General features: G+C 41.2%; 2 protein-coding genes across 2 annotated transcripts in view; both read left to right on the top strand.

The window, feature by feature from the left end:
- The window catches only part of LOC121577058 (extracellular serine/threonine protein kinase FAM20C-like), a 123493-nt gene extending 108382 nt beyond the window's left edge, over positions 1-15111 (top strand). The window contains exons 6-9 of the mRNA XM_041890788.2: positions 1878-2058; positions 2278-2387; positions 12858-12999; positions 13500-15111. Coding sequence (XP_041746722.1) covers positions 1878-2058; positions 2278-2387; positions 12858-12999; positions 13500-13761 — 695 coding nt within the window. The 3' untranslated portion in view covers positions 13762-15111. The remainder of the gene's footprint in view (positions 1-1877; positions 2059-2277; positions 2388-12857; positions 13000-13499) is intronic.
- A 4299-nt stretch (positions 15112-19410) lies between these two features.
- LOC121584539 (forkhead box protein L3-like) lies at positions 19411-21624 on the top strand. The gene is made up of 4 exons (XM_041900477.1): positions 19411-19640; positions 20310-20411; positions 20503-20569; positions 20994-21624. Exons 1-4 carry the CDS (start codon positions 19495-19497, stop codon positions 21477-21479), a joined length of 801 nt encoding a protein of 266 aa, XP_041756411.1. The 5' UTR covers positions 19411-19494; the 3' UTR covers positions 21480-21624.
- Positions 21625-22217: the final 593 nt, after the last annotated feature.

Genomic DNA, 22217 nt, shown 5'->3' with positions numbered 1-22217 from the left:
GCGCATGGTGATCTTAGGCTTGTGTGCGGCTGCTCGACCATGGAAATCAATTTCATGAAGCTCCTGATGAACAGTTCTTGTGCTGACATTGCTTCCAGAGGCAGTTTGGAACTCGATAGTGAGTGTTGCAACCGAGGACAGACGATTTTTATGCGTTACGCGCTTCAGCACTTGGCGGTCACGTTCTGTGAGCTTGTGTGGCCTACCACTTTGCAGCTGAGCTGTTGTTGCTCCTAGACGTTTTCACTTCACAATAACAACACTTACAGTTGACCAGGGCAGCTCTAGCAGGGCACATTTGACTAACTGACTTATTGGAAAGGTGGCATCTTATGATGGTGCCATGTTGAAAGTCTCTGAGCTCTTCAGTAAGGCCATTCTACTGACAATGTTTGTCTATGGAGATTGCATGGCTGTGAGCTTGATTTTATACACCTGTCAGCAACGGGTGTGGCTGAAATTACCGAATCCACTCAAATTAATGGGTGTAGTGTAGCTTTGTTCATGTCAGGGGAATTTAGCGAACAAGGTTGCTGTATTCACGTGAGGGGAACAAAGCAGGGGTGAAATTTATGTGCAACTCCTTACGACATGATATGTGGCTCTTTTCACGCAAGGGGCGCTGAGCAGGAGTTAACAACTTCGGTGAAACGCCACATGATAATTGCATTTCCATTTTCGCTTTAGTGTGTTGCACTTGCATTCAGTACCCACTGGGCACAGACGTCAATTCAACGTCTGTTCCATGTTGGTTCAATGTAATTTCATTGAAATTACGTGGAACCAACATTGTGCAACCAACTTTCTGTTTCCAGTGGGTAGCGTCTATGAATTACATAATTATGCATAGTATTGGCGTCAAACGAAAGAACCAAGGACACAGTTGGTTCCTGATGTTGTGAGGTATTTACAGAATAACTGGTGCTGTGAGATTAGGATATCAGGATTAAAGGATGCTGTGAGATTAGGGTATCAGGATTCAAGGATGCTGTGAGATTAGGATATCAGGATTCAAGGATGCTGTGAGATTAGGACATCAGGATTCAAGGATGCTGTGAGATTAGGATATCAGGATTCAAGGATGCTGTGAGATTAGGGTATCAGGATTCAAGGATGCTGTGAGATTAGGGTATCAGGGTTCAAGGATGCTGTGAGATTAGGGTATCAGGATTCAAGGATGCTGTGAGATTAGGATATCAGGATTCAATGATGCTGTGAGATTAGGATATCAGGATTCAAGGATGCTGTGAGATTAGGATATCAGGATTCAAGGATGCTGTGAGATTAGGACATCAGGATTCAAGGATGCTGTGAGATTAGGATATCAGGATTCAAGGATGCTGTGGGATTAAGGTTTCAGGATTCAAGGATGCTGTGAGATTAGGGTATCAGGATTCAAGGATGCTGTGAGATTAGGATATCAGGATTCAAGGATGCTGTGAGATTAGGATATCAGGACCTATTTAGGCAAAGTAATTGTAACAGTAGAGCAAATGAGGCAATATTTGGTCAAATGAAATGAAATGATTGGCTGCAGTGTTTCCGTTATAATGAGGACATGATGCTTGGAATGCTAAGGCATAAATGTATGAAAGTGTGTATTATTATTTTAAATGTATGTAGTTCTGTCCTTGAGCTGTTCTTGTCTATTAACGTTCTGTATTATGTTTTGTGTGGACCCCAGGAAGAGTAGCTGCTGCTTTAGCAGTAGCTAATGGGGATCCTAATAAAATACAAAACATTATAAAAATACAAAATACAGTATGATCATATCAACTGTGTTTAAGTTTAAGTACTGTAGATGGCGCTATTGGTCACCAAATTGTCAAATCAATATCACCAACTAAGCCATTCATATCAACTCTGTCATTTCTCAGCCAACAACATCTGTTTCTACGGGGAGTGTTCGTACTACTGCTCTACGGAGCATGCTCTGTGCGGTAAGCCAGACCAGATCGAGGGTTCCCTGGCTGCCTTCCTCCCAGACCTTACCCTGGCCAAACGCAAGACCTGGAGAAACCCCTGGAGACGATCCTACAACAAACGCAAGAAAGCAGAGTAAGACACCAATACAAGGATGACATATTATAACAAAAAATAGAGTGGTGCATTTATATACAGGCTTATACATCCATGTAGAGTTTGAAGAGTTGAAGATGTTGAACAGTTTGATTTTAAGGTTGTTCACTCGATAGGTGTATTTACATACTGAATATAGGTTATTAAGGTGCTGATGAGTACTCTGCTGTGTGTGTGTGTGTGTGTGTGTGTGTGTAGGTGGGAGGTGGACCCTGACTACTGTGAAGAGGTAAAACAGACCCCGCCCTACAACAACGGCACCCGTCTACTGGACATCATGGACATGACCATCTTTGACTTCCTCATGGGTGAGACGACACCTCCTAATACATACAGACATCAGTCGAGGCTATTTGAAATGTAGCTATGTAGCCTCTGTTTTCGTCACGCTAGCTGATACGTATGTGTGTTTGTAGCAGTGGAGGCTCCTCGGGGGAGGAAGGGGAGGACCATCCTCCTTAGTGAATTTCAGAAAAATAAAAAGGGTAAAACATTTAAAAAAGTTATCCTTTTTAGATAAAACTATACTAAATATATTCACGTCACCAAATAATTGATTAAAACATACTATTTTGCAATGGAGGTCTACAGTAGCCTCAACAGTACTCTGTAGGGTATCACCATGGTGTAGCCGGAGGACAGCTAGCTTCCGTCCTCCTCTGGGTACATTGACTTCAATAAAAAACCTAGGAGGCTCATGGTTCTCACCCCCTTCCATAGACTTACACAGTAATTATGACAGCCTCCAGAGGACGTCCTCCAACCTATCAGAGCTCTTGCAGCATGAACTGACATGTTGTCCACCCAATCAAACGATCAGAGAATCAATCTAGTACTGAAAGCATAAGCTACAGCTAGCTAGCACTGCAGTGCATAAAATGTGGTGAGTAGTTGACTCAAAGAGAGAGAAAGACAATAGTTGAACAGTTTTGAACAAATTAATTTCTTCCAAAATGAAGGAGAAACAAGAGAGAGCGTTATAGAGATTTCATCATCATCATTTTTTTTTTTTACTTTCAGTTTCACTTACTTAGCTAGCAAATGCAGCTAGCTAGTGTAGTCTACTCAAACACCCTTCTCAAACAGAGGGATGCTATGTTAGCTAGCTGGCTATGACTATCCAACACAACACTGGAACTCTTCCAAGTCAAGGTAAGCTTTTGGTTTTACTCATTTATTGCCACAGGGGGCCGCCAGTGTAAGTGCTAAACTGCTTACTGACTGTACACTGTAATGGTACTGCATGATTGTAGCGGGTTTACTAACGTGTTATTATAGCTATGTTGACTATGACGTTACTTTAGCTAATATGGTGACAACGATGTAAGCTGTCTGTAGCGGTTATGATATGGTTTGGCTTGGAAAGCTGATGTGTTGTGCATTGAAGTCCATAAGCGAAGGGTCAAGGTGAGAGGAGGATAGCGCATAGATGCGAGAAGGAATACAACATGGCTGCTATGAAAGTGAACTGTGTTTACGTTTGATCAGGGGTGTATTCATTCTGCCGATTCTGTTGAAAAACGTTTCTTAAACAGAATCAAACAAAACTAAACAGAGATAAACATACCTGAATCTACCCACATGTACATATTACCTCAATTACCTTGACTAGCCGGTGCCCCCGCACATTGACTCTGCACGGTACCCCCCTGTATATAGCCTCCCTACTGTTATTTTATTTTACTGCTGCTCTTTAGTTATTTGCTTTTATTTTTTTACTTAACACTTTTATTTATTTTTACCAAAAAAAATGCATTGTTGGTTAAGGGCTTGTAAGTAAGCATTTCACTGTAATGTCTACACCTGTTGTATTCGGCGCATGTGGCAAATACATTGGGATTTGATTTGATTTGATTTGAAACTCTCGTTTGCAACTGTTGGACTAATGATTACACCCTAGATTAGCTAGATGCAGGCAAGAGTGGTATTGAATGTGTCACTGTCTATCACCTAAACATTTTCTCTCGACCTGTGCACCTACGTTGTAAACTTTCATTCATAGGTTAGGTTGTAGTAACCTCATGATGGGTATAGGGAAAATGTTGGTATCATGTAGTAGCCTAAACCCATCACTGTTACATTGAACTGGGTGAATGGAATATGAATGACAGTCATCCAATATGCTGTAATAGAAATAAGGCCATGCTCATGAAAAAACAATGGTCCTCCCTCATCTTAAACGGCACTGACCGCCACTGACACACACACACACACACACACACACACACACACACACACACACACACACACACACACACACACACTGTAGGGGAGAGTGGGGTAAGGTGAACCATTTTTTTACATTCAGCATCACTCCATCAAGGGAGATATATATACTACAGTTTTTTACAATCACTTTGGCACTAATTTCAGAACCTTGACGTCATTTTTCAAAACTCTAGACACAAAACTCAAAACGGTCATCACTTGTAACACAGGCTGTCCAATGTTCAAAACATTGCATTGTGCATTCATATCTTTAAATAAATCTTGCACTTGCACAATCATTGGTTAAAAAAACAAATGTATTGTGAAAACCAATGAAACGTTAATTTAGATCACCCACACACAAGCAACCGATAGTTCCACTGTGTCATTGTTCGTACGATCATTAAATATTGTAGTACAAAATAGGTGATACATGTTTCATTATGGTACTACATGTAAATACATCCCTGTAAAAGTACTGCAGTAGTAGAGAGAATACTATAGACACAGTGGAATCATTGAACAAAATCTGAAATATATTGATGAAAAACAATACAGTACTGTAAAACATCAAATGCAGTGTTCCTCAACTTGCTTGCTTGTACTGTAAAAAGCAAAACATAGGAGTGATTACTGTACTTCTACATTTTCATCAACTCTGTCTTGTGGATTTGGCCACAGGTTCTCATCTACATCACAATGGATGTTTTCATTAGCCAAACATCTTGGAAAAAACCTTCGGCCATGGCGAATCCAGGCCTGACACTGGTCTGCCGTGATGTCATTGCATGCATCATCCATGGCCTGGAGAAGAGTGACTTGTTCATGAGGGCGCCTATCATAAACCTTCCATCTCCATGTGGAGAAAAATTCCTCAATCGGGTTAAGGAAAGGAGAGTATGGGGGTAAATACAGGGTGGTAAATTGTGCATGGGCCTGAAACCATGCTTTCACCATATGAGCATGGTGGAACCTGACATTATCCCATACAATGACATAGGTCACGCCATCAGCTCTACAGACCTGATCGAGCTCATCAAGGAAGTTTACAAGGGGACCATAGAAACGGTGTCTGATAAAGAATGATGATGAAATATTACATCCATAGATAATGTAGTCTAATTGGTTCATGCTCCACGCTAATTGGTGGCAATGAATCTCGTTATCTTGAAACTTTCATGATCTAAACATGGAATATTGTTTGTCTGTTTCCATACAACTATGCATTAAGAGCAATGCAACAGTTACTTATCATTTTGAGCAGTTGTATCAATTGATAGTTGGATAATTGTAATGAAATGAATAGACACTCATCTGAAATGTAATGTGTGAATTGCCTTTTGAAATAGTAGTACTTTGATGTTAAGTTGTGTCATATTGAACAGGTGATTATTGTTAAATAAACAAATGATTTTAGTTTTATGTGTATTGTATCCAAGCAATTGAAAAAAGTGTTAGAGTTTAGAAAAATGTGCATTTTGATCATTGGTTGAGTTTTGTGTCTAGAGTTTTGAAAAATGACGTCAAGGTTCTGAAATTAGTGCCAAAGTGATTGTAAAAAACTGTAAACAAAAATATAAACGCAACATGCAACAATTTAAATGATTTTACTGAGTTACAATTGAGAATTGAGAATCTGTGGTATGACTTAAAGATTGCTGTACACCAGCGGAGCCCATACAACTTGAAGGAGCTGGAGCAGTTTTGCCTTGAAGAATGGGCAAAAATCCCAGTGGCTAGATGTGCCAAGCTTATACAGACATACCCCAAGAGACTTGCAGCTGTAATTGCTGCAAAAGGTGGCTCTACAAAGTATTGACTTTGGGGGGGTGAATAGTTATGCACGCTCAAGTGTTCTGTTTTTTTGTCTTATTTCTTGTTTGTTTCACAAGAAAAAATATGTTGCATCTTCAAAGTGGTAGGCATGTTGTGTAAATCAAATGATACAACCCCCCCCAAAATCCATTTGAATTCCAGGTTGTAAGGCAACAAAATAGGAAAAATGCCAAGGGGGGTGAATACTTTTGCAAGCCACTGTATATGTACAGTTGAAGTCCAGAATGCCGCAGCCCGTCTGGTGTTCAACCTTCCCAAGTTCTCTCACGTCACCCCCCTCCTCCGCACACTCCACTGGCTTCCAGTTGAAGCTCGCATCCGCTACAAGACCATGGTGCTTGCCTATGGAGCAGTGAGGGGAACGGCACCTCTGTACCTTCAGGCTCTGATCAGTCCCTACACCCAAACGAGGGCATTGCGTTCATCCACCTCTGGCCTGCTGGCTCCCCTTCCTCTGCGGAAGCATAGCTCCCGCTCAGCCCAGTCAAACTGTTCGCTGCTCTGGCACCCCAATGGTGGAACAAGCTCCCTCACGACGCCAGGACAGCGGAGTCACTCACCACCTTCCGGAGACATTTGAAACCCCACCTCTTTAAGGAATACCTGGGATAGGATAAAGTAATCCTTCTAACCCCCCCCAAATTGTAAAGTGGTTATCCCACTGGCTATAGGGTGAACGTACCAATTTGTGAGTCGCTCTGGCTAAGAGCGTCTGCTAAATGACGCTAATGTGCCCTTGAGCAAGGCACTTGACCCTAATTGCTCCTGTAAGTCGCTCTGGTTAAGAGCGTCTGCTAAATGACTAAAATGTAAAATGTAAATGAAGTCGGAAGTGTACATACGCCTTAGCCAAATACATTTAAACAAGGTCCCCTGTAGCTCATTTAAATGATTTTACTGAGTTACAGTTCATATAAGGAAATCAGTCAATTGAAATACATTCATTAGGCCCTAATCTATGGATTTCACATGACTGGGCAGGGGCGCAGCAATGGGTGGGCCTGGGAGGGCATAGGCCCACCCACAGCCAATCAGAATGAGCTTTTCTTCACAAAGGGCTTTATTACAGACAGAAATACTCCTCAGTTGAATCAGCTGTCCGGGTGGCGGTGATCCCGCAGGTGAAGAAGCCGGATGTGGAGGTCCTGGGCTGGTGTGGTTATACGTGGTCTGCGGAAATGATTAAAAGACAAAAAAAAGTGGTGATTGTGTTGAATTGTGTCTGGGAAATAAAGATAAGGCATGGTTTTAAAAAGGTAGTGGTAATATTTCATTCAGTACAGAAATGTGTTGGAGGCTTAACTTCCCTGTCCCGCTGCTCAACTTACTATAAAACGACGTTGGAGGTGGCTTATGGTAGAGAAATGAATATTCAATTCTCTGGCAACAGATCTAGTGGACATTCCTGGAATCAGCATTCCAATTGCACGCTCCCTCATAACATGAGACATCTGTGGAATTGTGTTGTGTGACAAAACTTCCCATTTTAGAGAGGCCTTTTATTGTCCTCAGCACAAGGTGCACCTGTGTAATGATCATGCTGTTTAATCAGTTTCTTGATATGCCACAATTCATGTAAAGTGTATTATTATTATTATTATTATTATTATTATTAATGTTTACATGAATTCTGATTATTCCCAGGGATATACAACATCCTGAAATACAATGCCTTGCAAAAGTATTCATCCCGCTTTGCGAATGTCCTATTTTGTTGCATTACAACCTGTAATTTAAATGGATTTTTATGTGGATGTCATGTAATGGACATAAACAAAATAGTCCAAATTGGTGAAGTGAAATGAAAGAAATAACTTGTTTAAAAAAAAATTGATAACGGAAAAGTGTTGTGTGCATATGGATTCACCCCCTTTGCTATGAAGCCCTTAAACAAGATCTGGTGCAACCAATTACCTTCAGAAGTCACATAATTAGTTAAATAAAGTCCACCTGTGTGCAATCTAAGTGTCACATGATCTGTCACATGATCTCAGTATATATACACCTGTTCTGAAAGGCCTCAGAGTATGCAACACCACTAAGCAAGGGCCATCACCAAGCAAGCGGCACCATGAAGACCAAGGAGCTCTCCAAACAGGTAAGGGACAAAGTTGTGGAGAAGTACAGATCAGGGTTGGGTTATAAAAAAATATCAGAAACTTTGAACATCCCACGGAGCACCATTACATCCATTATTAAAAAAAAATTGAAAGAATATGGCACCACAACAAACAAAGAGAGGGCCGCCCACCAAAACTCACGGCCCAGGCAAGGAGGGCATTAATCAGAGAGGCAACAAAGAGACCAAAGATAACCCTGAAGGAGCTGCAAAGCTCCACAGCGGAGATTGGAGTATCTGTCCATAGGACCACTTTAAGCCATACACTCCACAGAGCTGGGCTTTACGGAAGAGTGGCCAGAAAAAAGCCATTGCTTAAAGAGGAAAATAAGCAAACACGTTTGGTGTTCGCCAAAAGGCATGTGGGAGACTCCCCAAACATATGGAAGAAGGTACTCTGGTCAGATGAGACTCAAATTGAGCTTTTTGGCCATCAAGGAAAACGCTATGTCTGGCGCAAACCCAACACCTCTCATCACCCCGAGAACACCATCCCCACAATGAAGCATGGTGGTGGCAGCATCATGCTGTGGGGATGTTTTTCCATCGGCAGGGACTGGGAAACTGGTCAGAATTGAAGGAATGATGGATGGCGCTAAATACAGGGAAATTCCTGAGGGAAACCTGTTTCAGTCTTCCAGAGATTTGAGACTGGAACGGAGGTTCACCTTCCAGCAGGACAATGACCCTAAGCATACTGCTAAAGCAACACTCGAGTGGTTTAGGGGGAAACATTTAAATGTCTTGGAATGGCCTAGTCAAAGCTCAGACCTCAATCCAATTGAGAATCTGTTGTATAACTTAAAGATTGCTGTACACCAGCGGAGCCCATCCAACTTGAAGGAGCTGGAGCAGTTTTGCCTTGAAGAATGGGCAAAGATCCCAGTGGCTAGATGTGCCAAGCTTATACAGACATACCCCAAAAGACTTGCAGCTGTAATTGCTGCAAAAGGTGGCTCTACAAAGTATTGACTTTGGGGGGGTGAATAGTTATGCACGCTCAAGTGTTCTGTTTTTTTGTCTTATTTCTTGTTTGTTTCACAAGAAAAAATATGTTGCATCTTCAAAGTGGTAGGCATGTTGTGTAAATCAAATGATACAAACCCCCAAAAAATCCATTTGAATTCCAGGTTGTAAGGCAACAAAATAGGAAAAATGCCAAGGGGGGTGAATACTTTTGCAAGCCACTGTATATGTACAGTTGAAGTCGGAAGTGTACATACGCCTTAGCCAAATACAGTTAAACAAGGTCCCCTGTAGCTCAGTTGGTAGAGCATGGCGCCTGCAATGCCAGGGTTGTGGGTTCGTTTCCCACGGGGGGCCAGTATGAAAAATGTATGCACTCACTAACTGTATTGTCTGCTAAAATGTAAACTCAGTTTTTCACAATTTCTGACATTTAATCCTAGTAAAAATTCCCTGTATAGGTCAGTTAGGATCACCACTTTATTTTAAGAATGTGAAATGTCAGAATAATAGTAGAGAGAATGATTTATTTCAGCTTTTATTTCTTTCATCACATTCCCAGTGGGTCAGATTTTTACGGACACTCAATTAGTATTTGGTAGCATTGCCTTTAAATTGTTAACTTGGGTCAAACGTTTCGGGTAGCCTTCCACAAGCTTCCCACAATAAGTTGGGTGAATTTTGGCCCATTCCTCCTGACAGAGCTTGAGGTCAGGGCTTTGTGATGGCCACTCCAATACCTTGACTTTGTTGTCCTTAAGCCATTTTGCCACAACTTTGGAAGTATGCTTGGGGTCATTGTCCATTTGGAAGACCCATTTGCAACCAAGCTTTAACTTCCTGACTGATGTCTTGAGATGTTGCTTCAATATAGCCACATAATTTTCCTTCCTCATGATGCTATCTATTTTGTGAAGTGCACCAGTCCCTCCTGCAGCAAAGCACCCCCGCAGCATGATGCTGCCACCCACGTGCTTCACGGTTGGGATGGTGTTCTTCGGCTTGCAAGCAGCTCCCTTTTCCCTCCAAACATAACGATGGTCATTATGGCCAAACAGTTCTATTTTTGTTTCATCAGGCCAGAGGACATTTCTCCAAAAAGTACGATCTTTGTCCCCATGTGCAGTTGCAAACCGTAGTCTGGCTTTTTTATGGTGGTTTTGGAGCAGTGGCTTCTTCCTTGCTGAGCGGCCTTTCAGGTTATGTCGAAATAGGACTTGTTTTACTGTGGATATAGATACTTTTGTACCTGTTTCCTCCAGCATCTTCACAAGGTCCTTTGCTGCTGTTCTGGGATTGATTTGCACTTTTCGCACCAAAGTACGTTCATCTCTAGGAGACAGAACGCGTCTCCTTCCTGAGCGGTATGACGGCTGCGTGGTCCCATGGTGTTTATACTTGCGTACTATTGTTTGTACAGATGAACGTGGTACCTTCAGGCATTTGGAAATTGCTCCCAAGGATGAACCAGATTTGTGGAGGTCTATGATTGTTTTTCTGAGATCTTGGCTGATTTCTTTTGATTTTCCCATGATGTCAAGCAAAGAGGCACTGAGTTTGAAGGTAGGCCTTGAAATACATCCACAGGTACACCTCCAATTGACTCAAATGATGTAAATTAGCCTATCAGAAGCTTCTAAAGCCATGACATCATTTTCTGGAATTTTCTAAGCTGTTTAAAGCACAGTCAACTTCTGACCCACTGGAATTGTGATACAGTGAATTATAAGTTAAATAATCTGTCTGTAAACAATTGTTGGACAAATTACTTGTGTCATGCACAAAGTAGATGTCCTAACCGACTTGCCAAAACTATCGGTTGTTTACAAGAAATTTGTGGAGTGGTTGAAAAACAAGTTTTAATGACTCCAACCTAAGTGTATGTAAACTTCCGACTTCAACTGTAGATATCTTTGTTAGAAAGAATACTATACTGAACAGAAATATAAACGCAACGTGAAGTGTTGGTCCCGTGTTTCATGAGCTGAAATAAAAGATCCCAGAAATGTTCAATACGCAACAAAAGCATATTTCTGTCAAATTTTGTGCACAAATTTGTTTACATCCCTATTAGTGAGCATTTCTATTTTGCCAATATTATCCATCCACCTGACAGGGTAAGTAAAGCCTCCAACACATTTTTGTACTGAATTAAATATTACCACTACCTTTTTAAAACCATGTCTTATCTTTATTTCCTAGACAAAATTCAACACAATCACCATCACTTTTTTGTCTTTTAATCATAATAAGCATATTTTAACACAGGCTTAACACCTAACACTTTGTACTTTTTAAAACACCTTTAACATAAGCCAGGCCCTGTTGTTACCTCATATCCCAGCGATAAGGTCTTGCATTACACCTGAGAAGAAAACACTTCAATATGCTCAACTTGTCATCAGTCAATCATTTACAATTTTTATAAAGCCCTTTTTACATCAGCAGTTGTCACAAAGTGGAACTCTTATAATCTCCACCCGGCACAGCCAGAAAAGGACTGGCCACCCCTCAGAGCCTGGTTCCTCTCTAGGTTTCTTCCTAGGTTCCTGCCTTTCTATGGAGTTTTTCCTCGCCACCGTGCTTCTACATCTGCATTGCTTGCTCTTTGGGGTTTTAGGCTCAGTTTCTGTTTAAGCACTTTGTGACATCTGCTGATGTAAAAAGGGCTTTATAAAATACATTTGATTGATTGATTGATTGAAGTGCTTATACAAAAACTGCTCTTTAAATATTTTTGATATGTTCGTCAAAAGTGAAATCAGGGTCAAGAGAAACGCAGAGGTCCTTCACAGTTTTATTTGATACGACTGTACAACCATTGACATTCATTGTCAGATCCGACAGCAGATCTCTTTGTTTCTTGGGACCTAGAACTAGCATCTCTATTTTGTCCAAGTTTAAAAGTAAAACATTTGCTTTACACTTCCTTATGTCTGAAACACAGGCTTCCAGGGTAGGCAATTTTGGGGCTTCACCATGTTTCAACGAAATGTACTGCTGTGTGTCATCTTCATAACTGTGAAAGTTGACAGTATGTTTCCGAATGACATCACCAAGAGGTAGCATATTTAGTGAAAACAATAGTGGTCCTAGAACGGAACCTTGAGGAACACCGAAACTTAACATTGATTTGTCAGAGGACAAACCATCCACAGAGACAAACTGATATCTTTCCAAAAGAAAACATCTAAACAAGGCAAGAACTTGTCCGCATAGACCAATTAGGGTTTCCAATCACAAAGCACTATATTAGCCCACACACAGCTACAAAGATGCACTTTCATGCTAGGTTTGGGACCTCATATTGAAGCTTATAGAGACCCCAACTGATATATAGAACAACCTTACAATTATCTACTTTGGTTTAGATACAAGCATCATGAAACCTCTAACACAATAAATTCATTTGACTTGGTGAAAATCTGTTTTTTTGGACCTAACTTGCTTACCACTTTTTCTATGTGGCTTCTTGGTTCACAGACTCCATGAAATGATGACCTCTTCATAAATATGTGGTCAAATTATTAATTTTGTGTATGGTTTCCTAGAAACAAGGGTGGCTCAACTTACCCCTTTGGCTGAACTTACCACACTCTCCCCTACAACATCAACATGGCTCCCTTTCTAAAATGACATCTCTCCTTAGGCAACATGGATCGTCATCACTACGAGACGTTTGAGAAGTTTGGCAACGAGAGCTTCATCATCCATCTCGACAATGGGAGAGGGTTTGGAAAGCATTCCCATGATGAGGTGTCTATTCTGGTGCCTTTAAGCCAATGTTGCAGGTTAGCGACTTTTTTAATATTTTCCATCAACTGACATGTTTGATGTATCAAACATGTCAGTTGATGCAGACATCAAGAGCATTTACTTGGACAAAAGGGCTTACCAATTAAACGTGTCCAAAAGGACTAATTAGAGGCAGAAAGAAGTTGGAGCTCTGACCGAAATGTCAGACACCTGAATTCATCCTGAACAATGAGAAATAAGAAATGAATCTCTGCCTTTTTTGTTGAGTGCTCCAAATCCTTTCTACCTCGAATTAGTCCTTTTGGAAGTTTTTCTTGGTTAAGCCATTTTGTTGGATTTTTGTCATAGTTGTCGAGCACCCCTCCTACTTTTCTTTGTTTGTTGTAGAGCAGAGGCTCTTAGCATTTACTTGAATTAGGACTGGTGAACTGCAATGCACTTAACCTGAGTTTTCACTTATGAGAAGTTGATGACTATATGAAGTCGTAATCTAACAACATTAATAAACTTCCTCCATTCCCTCCTGTCCCTCCAGAGTGAAGAAGTCGACCCACCTGCGTCTGCAGCTGCTGGCTAAGGAGGAGTACCAGCTGAGTGGTCTGATGTCCGAGTCTCTGCTGAGGGACAAACTGACCCCCATCCTCATCCAGCCCCACCTGAAGGCTATGGACAGACGACTACGCTACACACTCAACATCCTGGCAGACTGCATCGAGAAGGAGGGCTATAGTAATGTTGTGGAGGATGACCTGGCGGGGGAGAGGGAGGGGGGGCACACATCACCCAGGGGGAGGTAGCTGGGAGGCCTGGACCGTTCTGGAATAGACTGGATTGGACCGGATTGAACTGGCCGGAACTAGAGTGGATCGGACTGAACTGGATTGAACCAATGTGAACCGCCATCACCATAGGCCCCTTAAATAATTTAGTGTACACTACCCAACCAACCTATCGATCGATGGATTGCCCACCAAAGCGCTACAGACCATGAAAGTCTTGTGAGAGACGCTTGTCTTGTTCAAAAGACGTTTTTGAATTCAGTGAATTCCAAGGCTGGTATTATTCCTTCTGTCATCACCTGAATCATGTGTGTTTCTACGCGTTGTTGGGACCTGTTACGGGCCTGTAAACAACGTGCATATTGGAGGAGATGAACTCTGTGTCTTAATGAACAAAAAAAATGTATTAATTATGTTGCTCTTTTATGTTGTTGTTGATGTGTTGTTGTCGATGTGTTTTTTTAAATATATATATTTGATTGGAGTGCCGGTTTACTGCAAATGGTGTCTTCATCTGCTTTTCATCTTTCAAATCCTGTTCCAATAGTATTTATTAGATACCACAGCCACAAAGTGGTCACAGAGTTCAGAGTAACACTAGTGTGTCTACAAATTACAAAATGTCCTTTGTCAATAAATGTAACCTTTTTGTTCGGAATATCACAGTGCACTCAGTGTTAGTGGAAAGGCATCTGAATCCCTTGTGGATTCTGTTTGAACTGTGTCAAAACCAAACCAGTCCAACTTAGGCTCTTTTGGCTTTTCAAGAACTACACCAGTCCAGAGCTGTAATTCACAGACCCATTAATCATTGGTGGGACTAAATCAAATGAAAATGTATGTTCAAAATCTATGTTTATATTACAACATTTACTCAGATTCAAAGTGATTCCCACTACAGCATATCCTCCTTTGTACTTTTATTTTTCTTCTGCTCGTAGATCATTTTATTGATTTGAAGTTAAGATCAAAAAGTAGTCCTCTATTATGGTACTATGAAGCTAAATGTGACACCAAAGTTTTGTATGATTATTGTTCCTTTAGGGTGTGATGTATTTCTGATGTCCAGATGGCAATGTGGTCCACAGATATTCAGGATGTACATTTCTTAACTTCCCAACCTCAGATCTGCTTTGCTGGAGAAAACAATTAAGTTATTGCTACTGAAAGTCAATATATACAAGAGATCAGTGGAGGCTGGTGGGAAGAGCTATAGGAGGATGGGCTCATTGTAATGGCTGGAATGGAATGAATTTAACGGTATCAAACACATTAAATGTATGGAACCCACATTATTGACTCCATTCCATCTATCCACTGGGCTCTCGAGTGGCGCAGTGGTCTAAGGCACTGCATCTCAGTGCTTGAGGCGTCACTACAGACCCACTGGTTCAATTCCAGGCTGTATCACAACCGGCCGTGATTGGGAGTCCCATAGGGCGGCGCACAATTGGCCCAGCGTCGTCCGGGTTTGGCCGGTGTAGGCCGTCATTGTAAATAAGAATTTGTTCTTAACTGACTTGCCTAGTTAAAAAAAGAAACATTAAATTCTGTTTTCAGTCATTACAATGAGCCTGTCCTCCTATAACTCCTCCCACCACCCTCCACTGCAGTAGATACAGTGGGGGAAAAAAGTATTTAGTCAGCCACCAATTGTGAAAGTTCTCCCACTTAAAAAGATGAGAGAGGCCTGTAATTTTCATCATAGGTACACGTCAACTATGACAGACAAAATGAGAAACTTTTGTTATTGACCAAATACTTATTTTCCACCATAATTTGCAAATAAATTCATTAAAAATCCTACAATGTGATTTTCTGGATTTTTTTCTTCTCATTTTGTCTGTCATAGTTGACGTGTACCTATGATGAAAATTACAGGCCTCTCTCATCTTTTTAAGTGGGAGAACTTGCACAATTGGTGGCTGACTAAATACTTTTTTCCCCACTGTAAACCTAGTGCCTGTGCAATGATAGAAATACTTGAATGTTTGGGATCATGACTGAGAGAGTAATTACAGGAAAATATTAATTCCTGATCAGAAGCTATGTACACACAATACCCCATAATGACAAAGCAAAAACAGGTTTTTAGAAATATCACATTTACATAAGTATTCAGACCCTTTACTCAGTACTTTGTTGAAGCACCTTTGGCAGCGATTACAGCCTCGAGTCTTCTTGGGTATGACGCTACAAGCTTGGCACACCTGTATTTGGGGAGTTTCTCCCATTCTTCTCTGTAGATCCTCTAAAGCTCTGTCAGGTTGGATGGGGAGCGTCGCTGCATAGCTATTTTCAGATGTTCGATTGGGTTCAAGTCCGGGCTCTGGCTGGGCCACTCAAGGACATTCAGAGACTTGTCCCGAAGCTACTCCTGCGTTGTTTTGGCTGTGCTTAGGGTCGTTGTCCTGTTGGAAGGTGAACCTTCACCCCAGTCTGAGGTCCTGAGCACTCAAGGATCTCTCTGTACTTTACTCCGTTCATCTTTCCCTCAATCCTGACTAGTCTCCCAGTCCCTGCTGCTGAAAAACATCCCCACAGCATGATGCTGCCACCACCATGCTTCACCATAGGGATGGTGCCAGGTCTCCTCCAGAGTTCAATCTTGGTTTCATCAGGCCAGAGAATCTTGTTTCTCATGGTCTGAGTCCTTTAGGTGTCTTTTGGCAAACACCAAGCGGGCTGTCATGTGCCTTTTACTGAGGAGTGGCTTCCGTCTGGCCACTCTACCGTAAAGGCCTGATTGGTGGAGTGCTGCAGAGATGGTTGTCCTTCTGGAAGGTTCTCCCATCTCCACAGAGGAACTCTGGAGCTCTGTCAGAGTGACCATTGGGTTCTTGGTCACCTACCTGACCAAGGCCCTTCTCCCCCGATTGCTCAGTTTGGCCGGGCGGCCAGCTCCTAGGAGGAGTCTTGGTGGTTCCAAACTTCTTCCATTTAATAATGATGGAGGCCAAAGTGTTCTTGGGGACCTTCAATACTGCAGAAATGTTTTTGGTAGCCTTCCCCAGATCTGTGCCTCGACACAATCCTGTCTCGGAGCTCTATGGACAATTCCTTCGACCTCATGGCTTGGTTTTTGCTCTGACATGCACTGTCAACTGTGGGACCTTTCCAAATCATGTCCACATGTGGACTCCAATCAAGTTGTAGAAACATCTCAAGGATGATCATTGGAAACAGGAAGCACCTGAGCTCAATTTTGAGTCTCATAGCAAAGGGTCTGAATACTTATGTAAATAAGGTATTTCTGTCTTTTATTTTCCATATATTTGCAGGATTTCTAAAAACCTGTTTTCGCTTAGTCTTTATAGGGTATTGTGTGCAGATTGCTGAGGATTTTTTTGTATTTAATCAGTTTTAGAATAAGGCTGTAATGTAACAAAATGTGGAAAAAGTCAAGGGGTCTGAATACTTTCCGAATGCACAGTACTGTAGGTGGGGAGGTCTGTGCATATACTCCATCCATCCCATCCTGTTTCTATCTGTGTTTCCATAGGTCTGTCTGGTTGATATAGTATGTATGGACGGAGGACATTAGAGGCTGTGGTTCAGTTCATTGTTTCTGTGGAGGTTTGTAAAGGTGCAATAAAACAAGGTGTGCATTTAAACGTGTCATTAAACATTATCAGTTATTTCTCGAAGATAGAAAAATAGATAAAATAATGATTGAGACGGGGCAAAAAAACTCTGACTTGATTCTGATCCTTGTAGGCAGCACAGACACAGTCGAGTCACAGAAACTAATATCTAATATCTCAATGATATGTGTCCATACGTTCAGAGTACAGTGCCTGATCTGTAGCTTAATAGATGCAATCAAGTGAATTGAATACATTTATGTACAGTGATGAAGTCTACTACAGTACTAATGCAAATGGCCTTAGCGCCCCAACATAAACATGGTTACAGTTAACAGTCTTTTTGTTTTGATAACTTTTCCCTAGCCCTTCACAGCCCCCGGAAAAGCCTCCGCTAGGGTTTATAAATGCATCCATAGGACTGAATGGAGGAAGCCCAGTCTGAGTCTCTATTCCCTATATTGTGCACTACTTTTGACCAGAACCCTATGGGCCCTAGTCAAAAGTAGTGCACTGTGAAGGTAATAGAGTGCTATTTGGGATGCAGTCTGAGACAAACATCTAATGGAGAGGGACCACAGGCCCAACTAGGGTAATCAGCCTGGCCGCAGACAGAAAGCAGAGGAAACATCGTCATGGGAATAAACCAGGGATCCGACCGACGAGATGCCTTATCTGATCCTGAGCCCACCCTCTTTTCTCTGCACTGCTCCGATGGAGGGACCATAGAATAGAATGGACATAATTCTGGAATCTGGTTGTAGTTCTAATTCTATGATAGAGTGACTCTCCTTGTTTGACCTTGTGGGTAGTCCACCAAGCCCTGGATTTGCTCCAGAAGACGGTGGTCAGTTGATTTCACTGCATAAAGAAAGGTAACTACTGTACTGGCATGTTTAGAATAGATAATGTGTTATTGCAATTAGAATAACTGGCTAGTCACTTTATTTGCTAAATAATGTTGAGGGAGACGAACCAAAGGTAACAAAGGTCGCTTACATACAGAGAGGATACAGCATAGCTCTAAATGTGAAGAGAATATACTGTAGTTGATCAAGAGGTGGACACCTGATTATAGAGTTTATATAATCCACATTTGCTGGAATAGGCCTACCTGTGCATTTTCCAAATGAATAAAACGTTCAAGTAAGTAATGGCTTTAAAAATGTGCCCAATTACATGATCTGAGAATATTACTATTTTTATTTGATTTTATTTGGACATGGACATCTGAAATGTTCAATCTTGTTTGCCACTTTAAAATTGACCTGGGTGTTGACACTTTGTTGCCCCATTAGTATAGAATGAGTAAACACAGAATTGCATTTTAAAACGGTTCTGGTCGCATCGATATAATCACACAAAGTGCCACTACAACAATGAATCTACTGGATCCCAGCAGACCACACATGGAGGCCTCGCGCCCGCGGGCTGTTTTCTCCTGTCTGTGACGGCTGCTGGGAGAGACCTACATGCCCCGTTAGGAGCCCGTCAGAACACACATCCCCTGTTTTAGTCACGGAAACACCATTATACAGCATTATAGATTACATCTACAAAACTCTCCTCGTTGACTAAAACGTCTGTGTCGCAAGGAACCCCCCCCCAACCCCCGAAAAAAAGTCGGACTAATCTGGACACAACATACCCCAACACAACACACTCTTTAAAGAGTTAGGCTAAAGACAAAAAATAGAAAGAGATAGATGGAGATATGAGGTTGTTTGTTAGTATTGGATTAGTTGTTTAAGTCATGTTAGGTAGATTAGACTATAAAAAGAAACCAAACAAAACATAAAGTAGGCTATAGACCACCCAGATTCAAAGCGAGACAGAGATTAGTCTAGCTACCAGTTGATCACGCCCCGGGTTCAGACGTTCAAGCGGACAGGCTGCATGTGTTGGGCTGGCCAAGTCATTTGGTCCATGGCATGTCTTATCGGCGCTAGCCTAGCCTAGCTGGGGACCAACAGTCAGTCAGGAGGAGAGTGGGGGGTTCCTTGGGACCCAGTCATCAACGAGGGAGAAGGTAGACTTCATTCACAGTAGCCACCACTATGAGTAGAGTATGGTAGAGTAGAAAACCGTTGACATTCACTGTAAAGGAAACAAGTGTCTGGTATTGTTGGTTTACATTTAGAGGGTGGTACATGTATTTGTTAATTAGATGAAGCAGTCCGATATTAGCCAGGGTGGAAGTGTAGACATGTTTGATAACTCACAGTATCCATATAACTGCTTCAACTATGATGGAGATGGATACCCCACCTGCAGCACGGATGAAGACAAGAAGATGTGTCGACCTGCTTACAGGTAGAGTGCTTATGATTAATATAGGATAAATAACTTATAATGGAATTATGAAGAGTATTGTTATTAGCATTATTCATGATCTAAGCTATTATAAATGATGTATTTAAGATATTACATTATGTTTAGTTCGTTTGAATATGTGTAAAAAATAACAAAATAAATTATAATTATTTTTGTATTTTATAGACCATAATATACATCACAAAGGAATGCAATGCAACCCATTTAAAATCTAAAAACCTTTTACTTACTATCAGTTACCTTATTTTCTTAATTTCAAATAACCAAATATTGTTTTATTATTTTATTGATTTCATTGTGGTATCTCAACAATCTACTAATTAAATCAGTATCATTATTAAGAATAAACTAGTTTCCCTGAATATAATTTGAATCAGTCTTATCAAGATATTATTGGGCAGGGTTAGGTTACTTTCTAAATGTAATCCGTTACAGTTACCTGTCCCAAATTGTAATCAGTAACGTCACTTTTGGTTTACCAAAACTCAGTAATGTAATCAGATTACTTTCAGGTACTTTTGGATTACTTTCCCCTTAATAGGCATGTAATCAGTTACTCTCCAACCCTGTTCTTGTGAATATCAATGTGAAAACCAACAAATAAATCGTTTTACTTTTTTAAACTTTCTGTCTGCCCTCTCTCCTCAGTTACATAGCGTTGATAGCCATGGCCATCCAGCAGAGTCCAGAGCACCGGGTCACCCTGTCAGGGATCTATGAGTTCATCATGAAGCGCTTTCCCTACTACAGGTCAGGAGCTTCACGTCTATTCAACAGCCATTTTCTGAAGACCTTTCACTAATTCAGTTTGACAGAGTAGTGTTTCCTTTATCCACTACAGGTCCAACCAGAGGGCATGGCAAAACTCCATAAGACACAACCTCTCTCTCAACAGCTGCTTCGTTAAGGTAAGGGACCTTTTATCACATGTTGTGTGATGATATTTTATCATTTGATTAAGAATCATTATCAAACAGAGTACAAATGTTATCACAATCTTCTATACAAGTTTCACTTGATATCAGTCAGAAGAAAATATATAAGACTATAATATTTTATCCTGATTGATGAAATATTGTATGAAACTTTGAAAATATATTACAATAATAAGGTAACAAATAACACAGGCATACACGTTTACATACAGATGTACAAATCGACTGTATGAATTGTAAGCAAATACTTTTTTGCACACAATATAATCAAACATGGTAACAGGCACAACACTGTTTCATTACAGTACCGTATATAGCGCTCACATTTGAGTGTAATCTCAAATATTATGGGGTTATTTCTCTTTTGTTATTGGTGAGTTTTTTATTTTCCGTCCAGGTCCCCCGCACGGAGGGAAATGAGAAAGGAAAAGGCAACTACTGGACCTTCGCCACCGGCTGTGAGTCCATGCTCGACCTCTTCGAGAACGGCAACTTTCGGCGTCGCCGGCGCCGACGCAACATGAAGCTAGGTTTCAGAGAGCCTGGGGAGCCTTTCCTCCCAGTAAACAACAATAACAACATCAACAACCAACAAGGAGGCTCCACCAGGCGGTCGGATCGTAACCCTAACCCCGACCCAGACTCCTTCTGCTCCCACAGACCAGGTCACCACAACCCCCTCAACCCCCACAACACCCTCAACCCCCTCAACCCAAACCAGCAGGGGAAACCAGAACCAGAGATTAAATTCAGTATTGACTACATCCTCTCCACCCCAGACCCCCCTCTGCCGGGCTTCAGACCCCCACATAGTGGTACAACAGGGCCCCACATACATGTTCTGGAGCCCCAACACCTCAACCTGCACTTCTGGACCCTGTGAGTGGCACAATCTTGACTAGAAAGAGAGAGACTACATCTGAAAGATTGGATGGTTTTTCCTCCATATCTGAATTAGTAAAGGAAGAGATCCAAAGACTGTCCTTTTGGGGATAATTTATTGACTTGTCCTGTAATTAAATAACATAGAGAGGTCCAGTATTGTGCAGTGTATCCTAGCTGATTATAATAAATGTACATTAGTCTACACTCAAAATAAACTTGTACACTGTTCATGGTCTTGGCATAAATGTTTACATGAAGCTTTATTCATAAAGTAGGATGTTCTGTTAAGAAGGTCTATGAAAATAATGATTCACCTATATATTATCTATAATCTATATAATATCTATAATCTATATAATATCTATAATCTATATAATATTTTGCCTATTTTAAGGATAGGATAATACAGAGTATGCTGACTGTATGAGAGTGTGACCTGTGATATCATCATAACCTATCAAGATTCAAAGGTAATAATCTCTACAATGTTTTGGGTTGGTGAAAGTGTCAAAGCAATGAACAAGATGAAGGGCACATGTCACAGCTGGTACTCAGCGCTTCAACCCTTGTTGCTGTGATTGAAGGAAATTATCATGAGGTTAAATTAATCCAGGCCAAGCCCTCTCCAAACCTAATCTTTCCCAATGACCTTTTAAATTCTCCTGACACTGACACACTCCATATTTAATCCAGCCACTCGATTAGAATACATTATATTCATATATTGTATATAGGA

The sequence above is a fragment of the Coregonus clupeaformis genome, chromosome 1 (assembly GCF_020615455.1).
Source record: "Coregonus clupeaformis isolate EN_2021a chromosome 1, ASM2061545v1, whole genome shotgun sequence".
NCBI classification, from domain to species: Eukaryota; Metazoa; Chordata; class Actinopteri; order Salmoniformes; family Salmonidae; genus Coregonus; species Coregonus clupeaformis.
The sequence above is the reverse complement of the archived record's forward strand: the minus strand, read 5'-3'. Positions and strand labels throughout refer to the sequence as shown.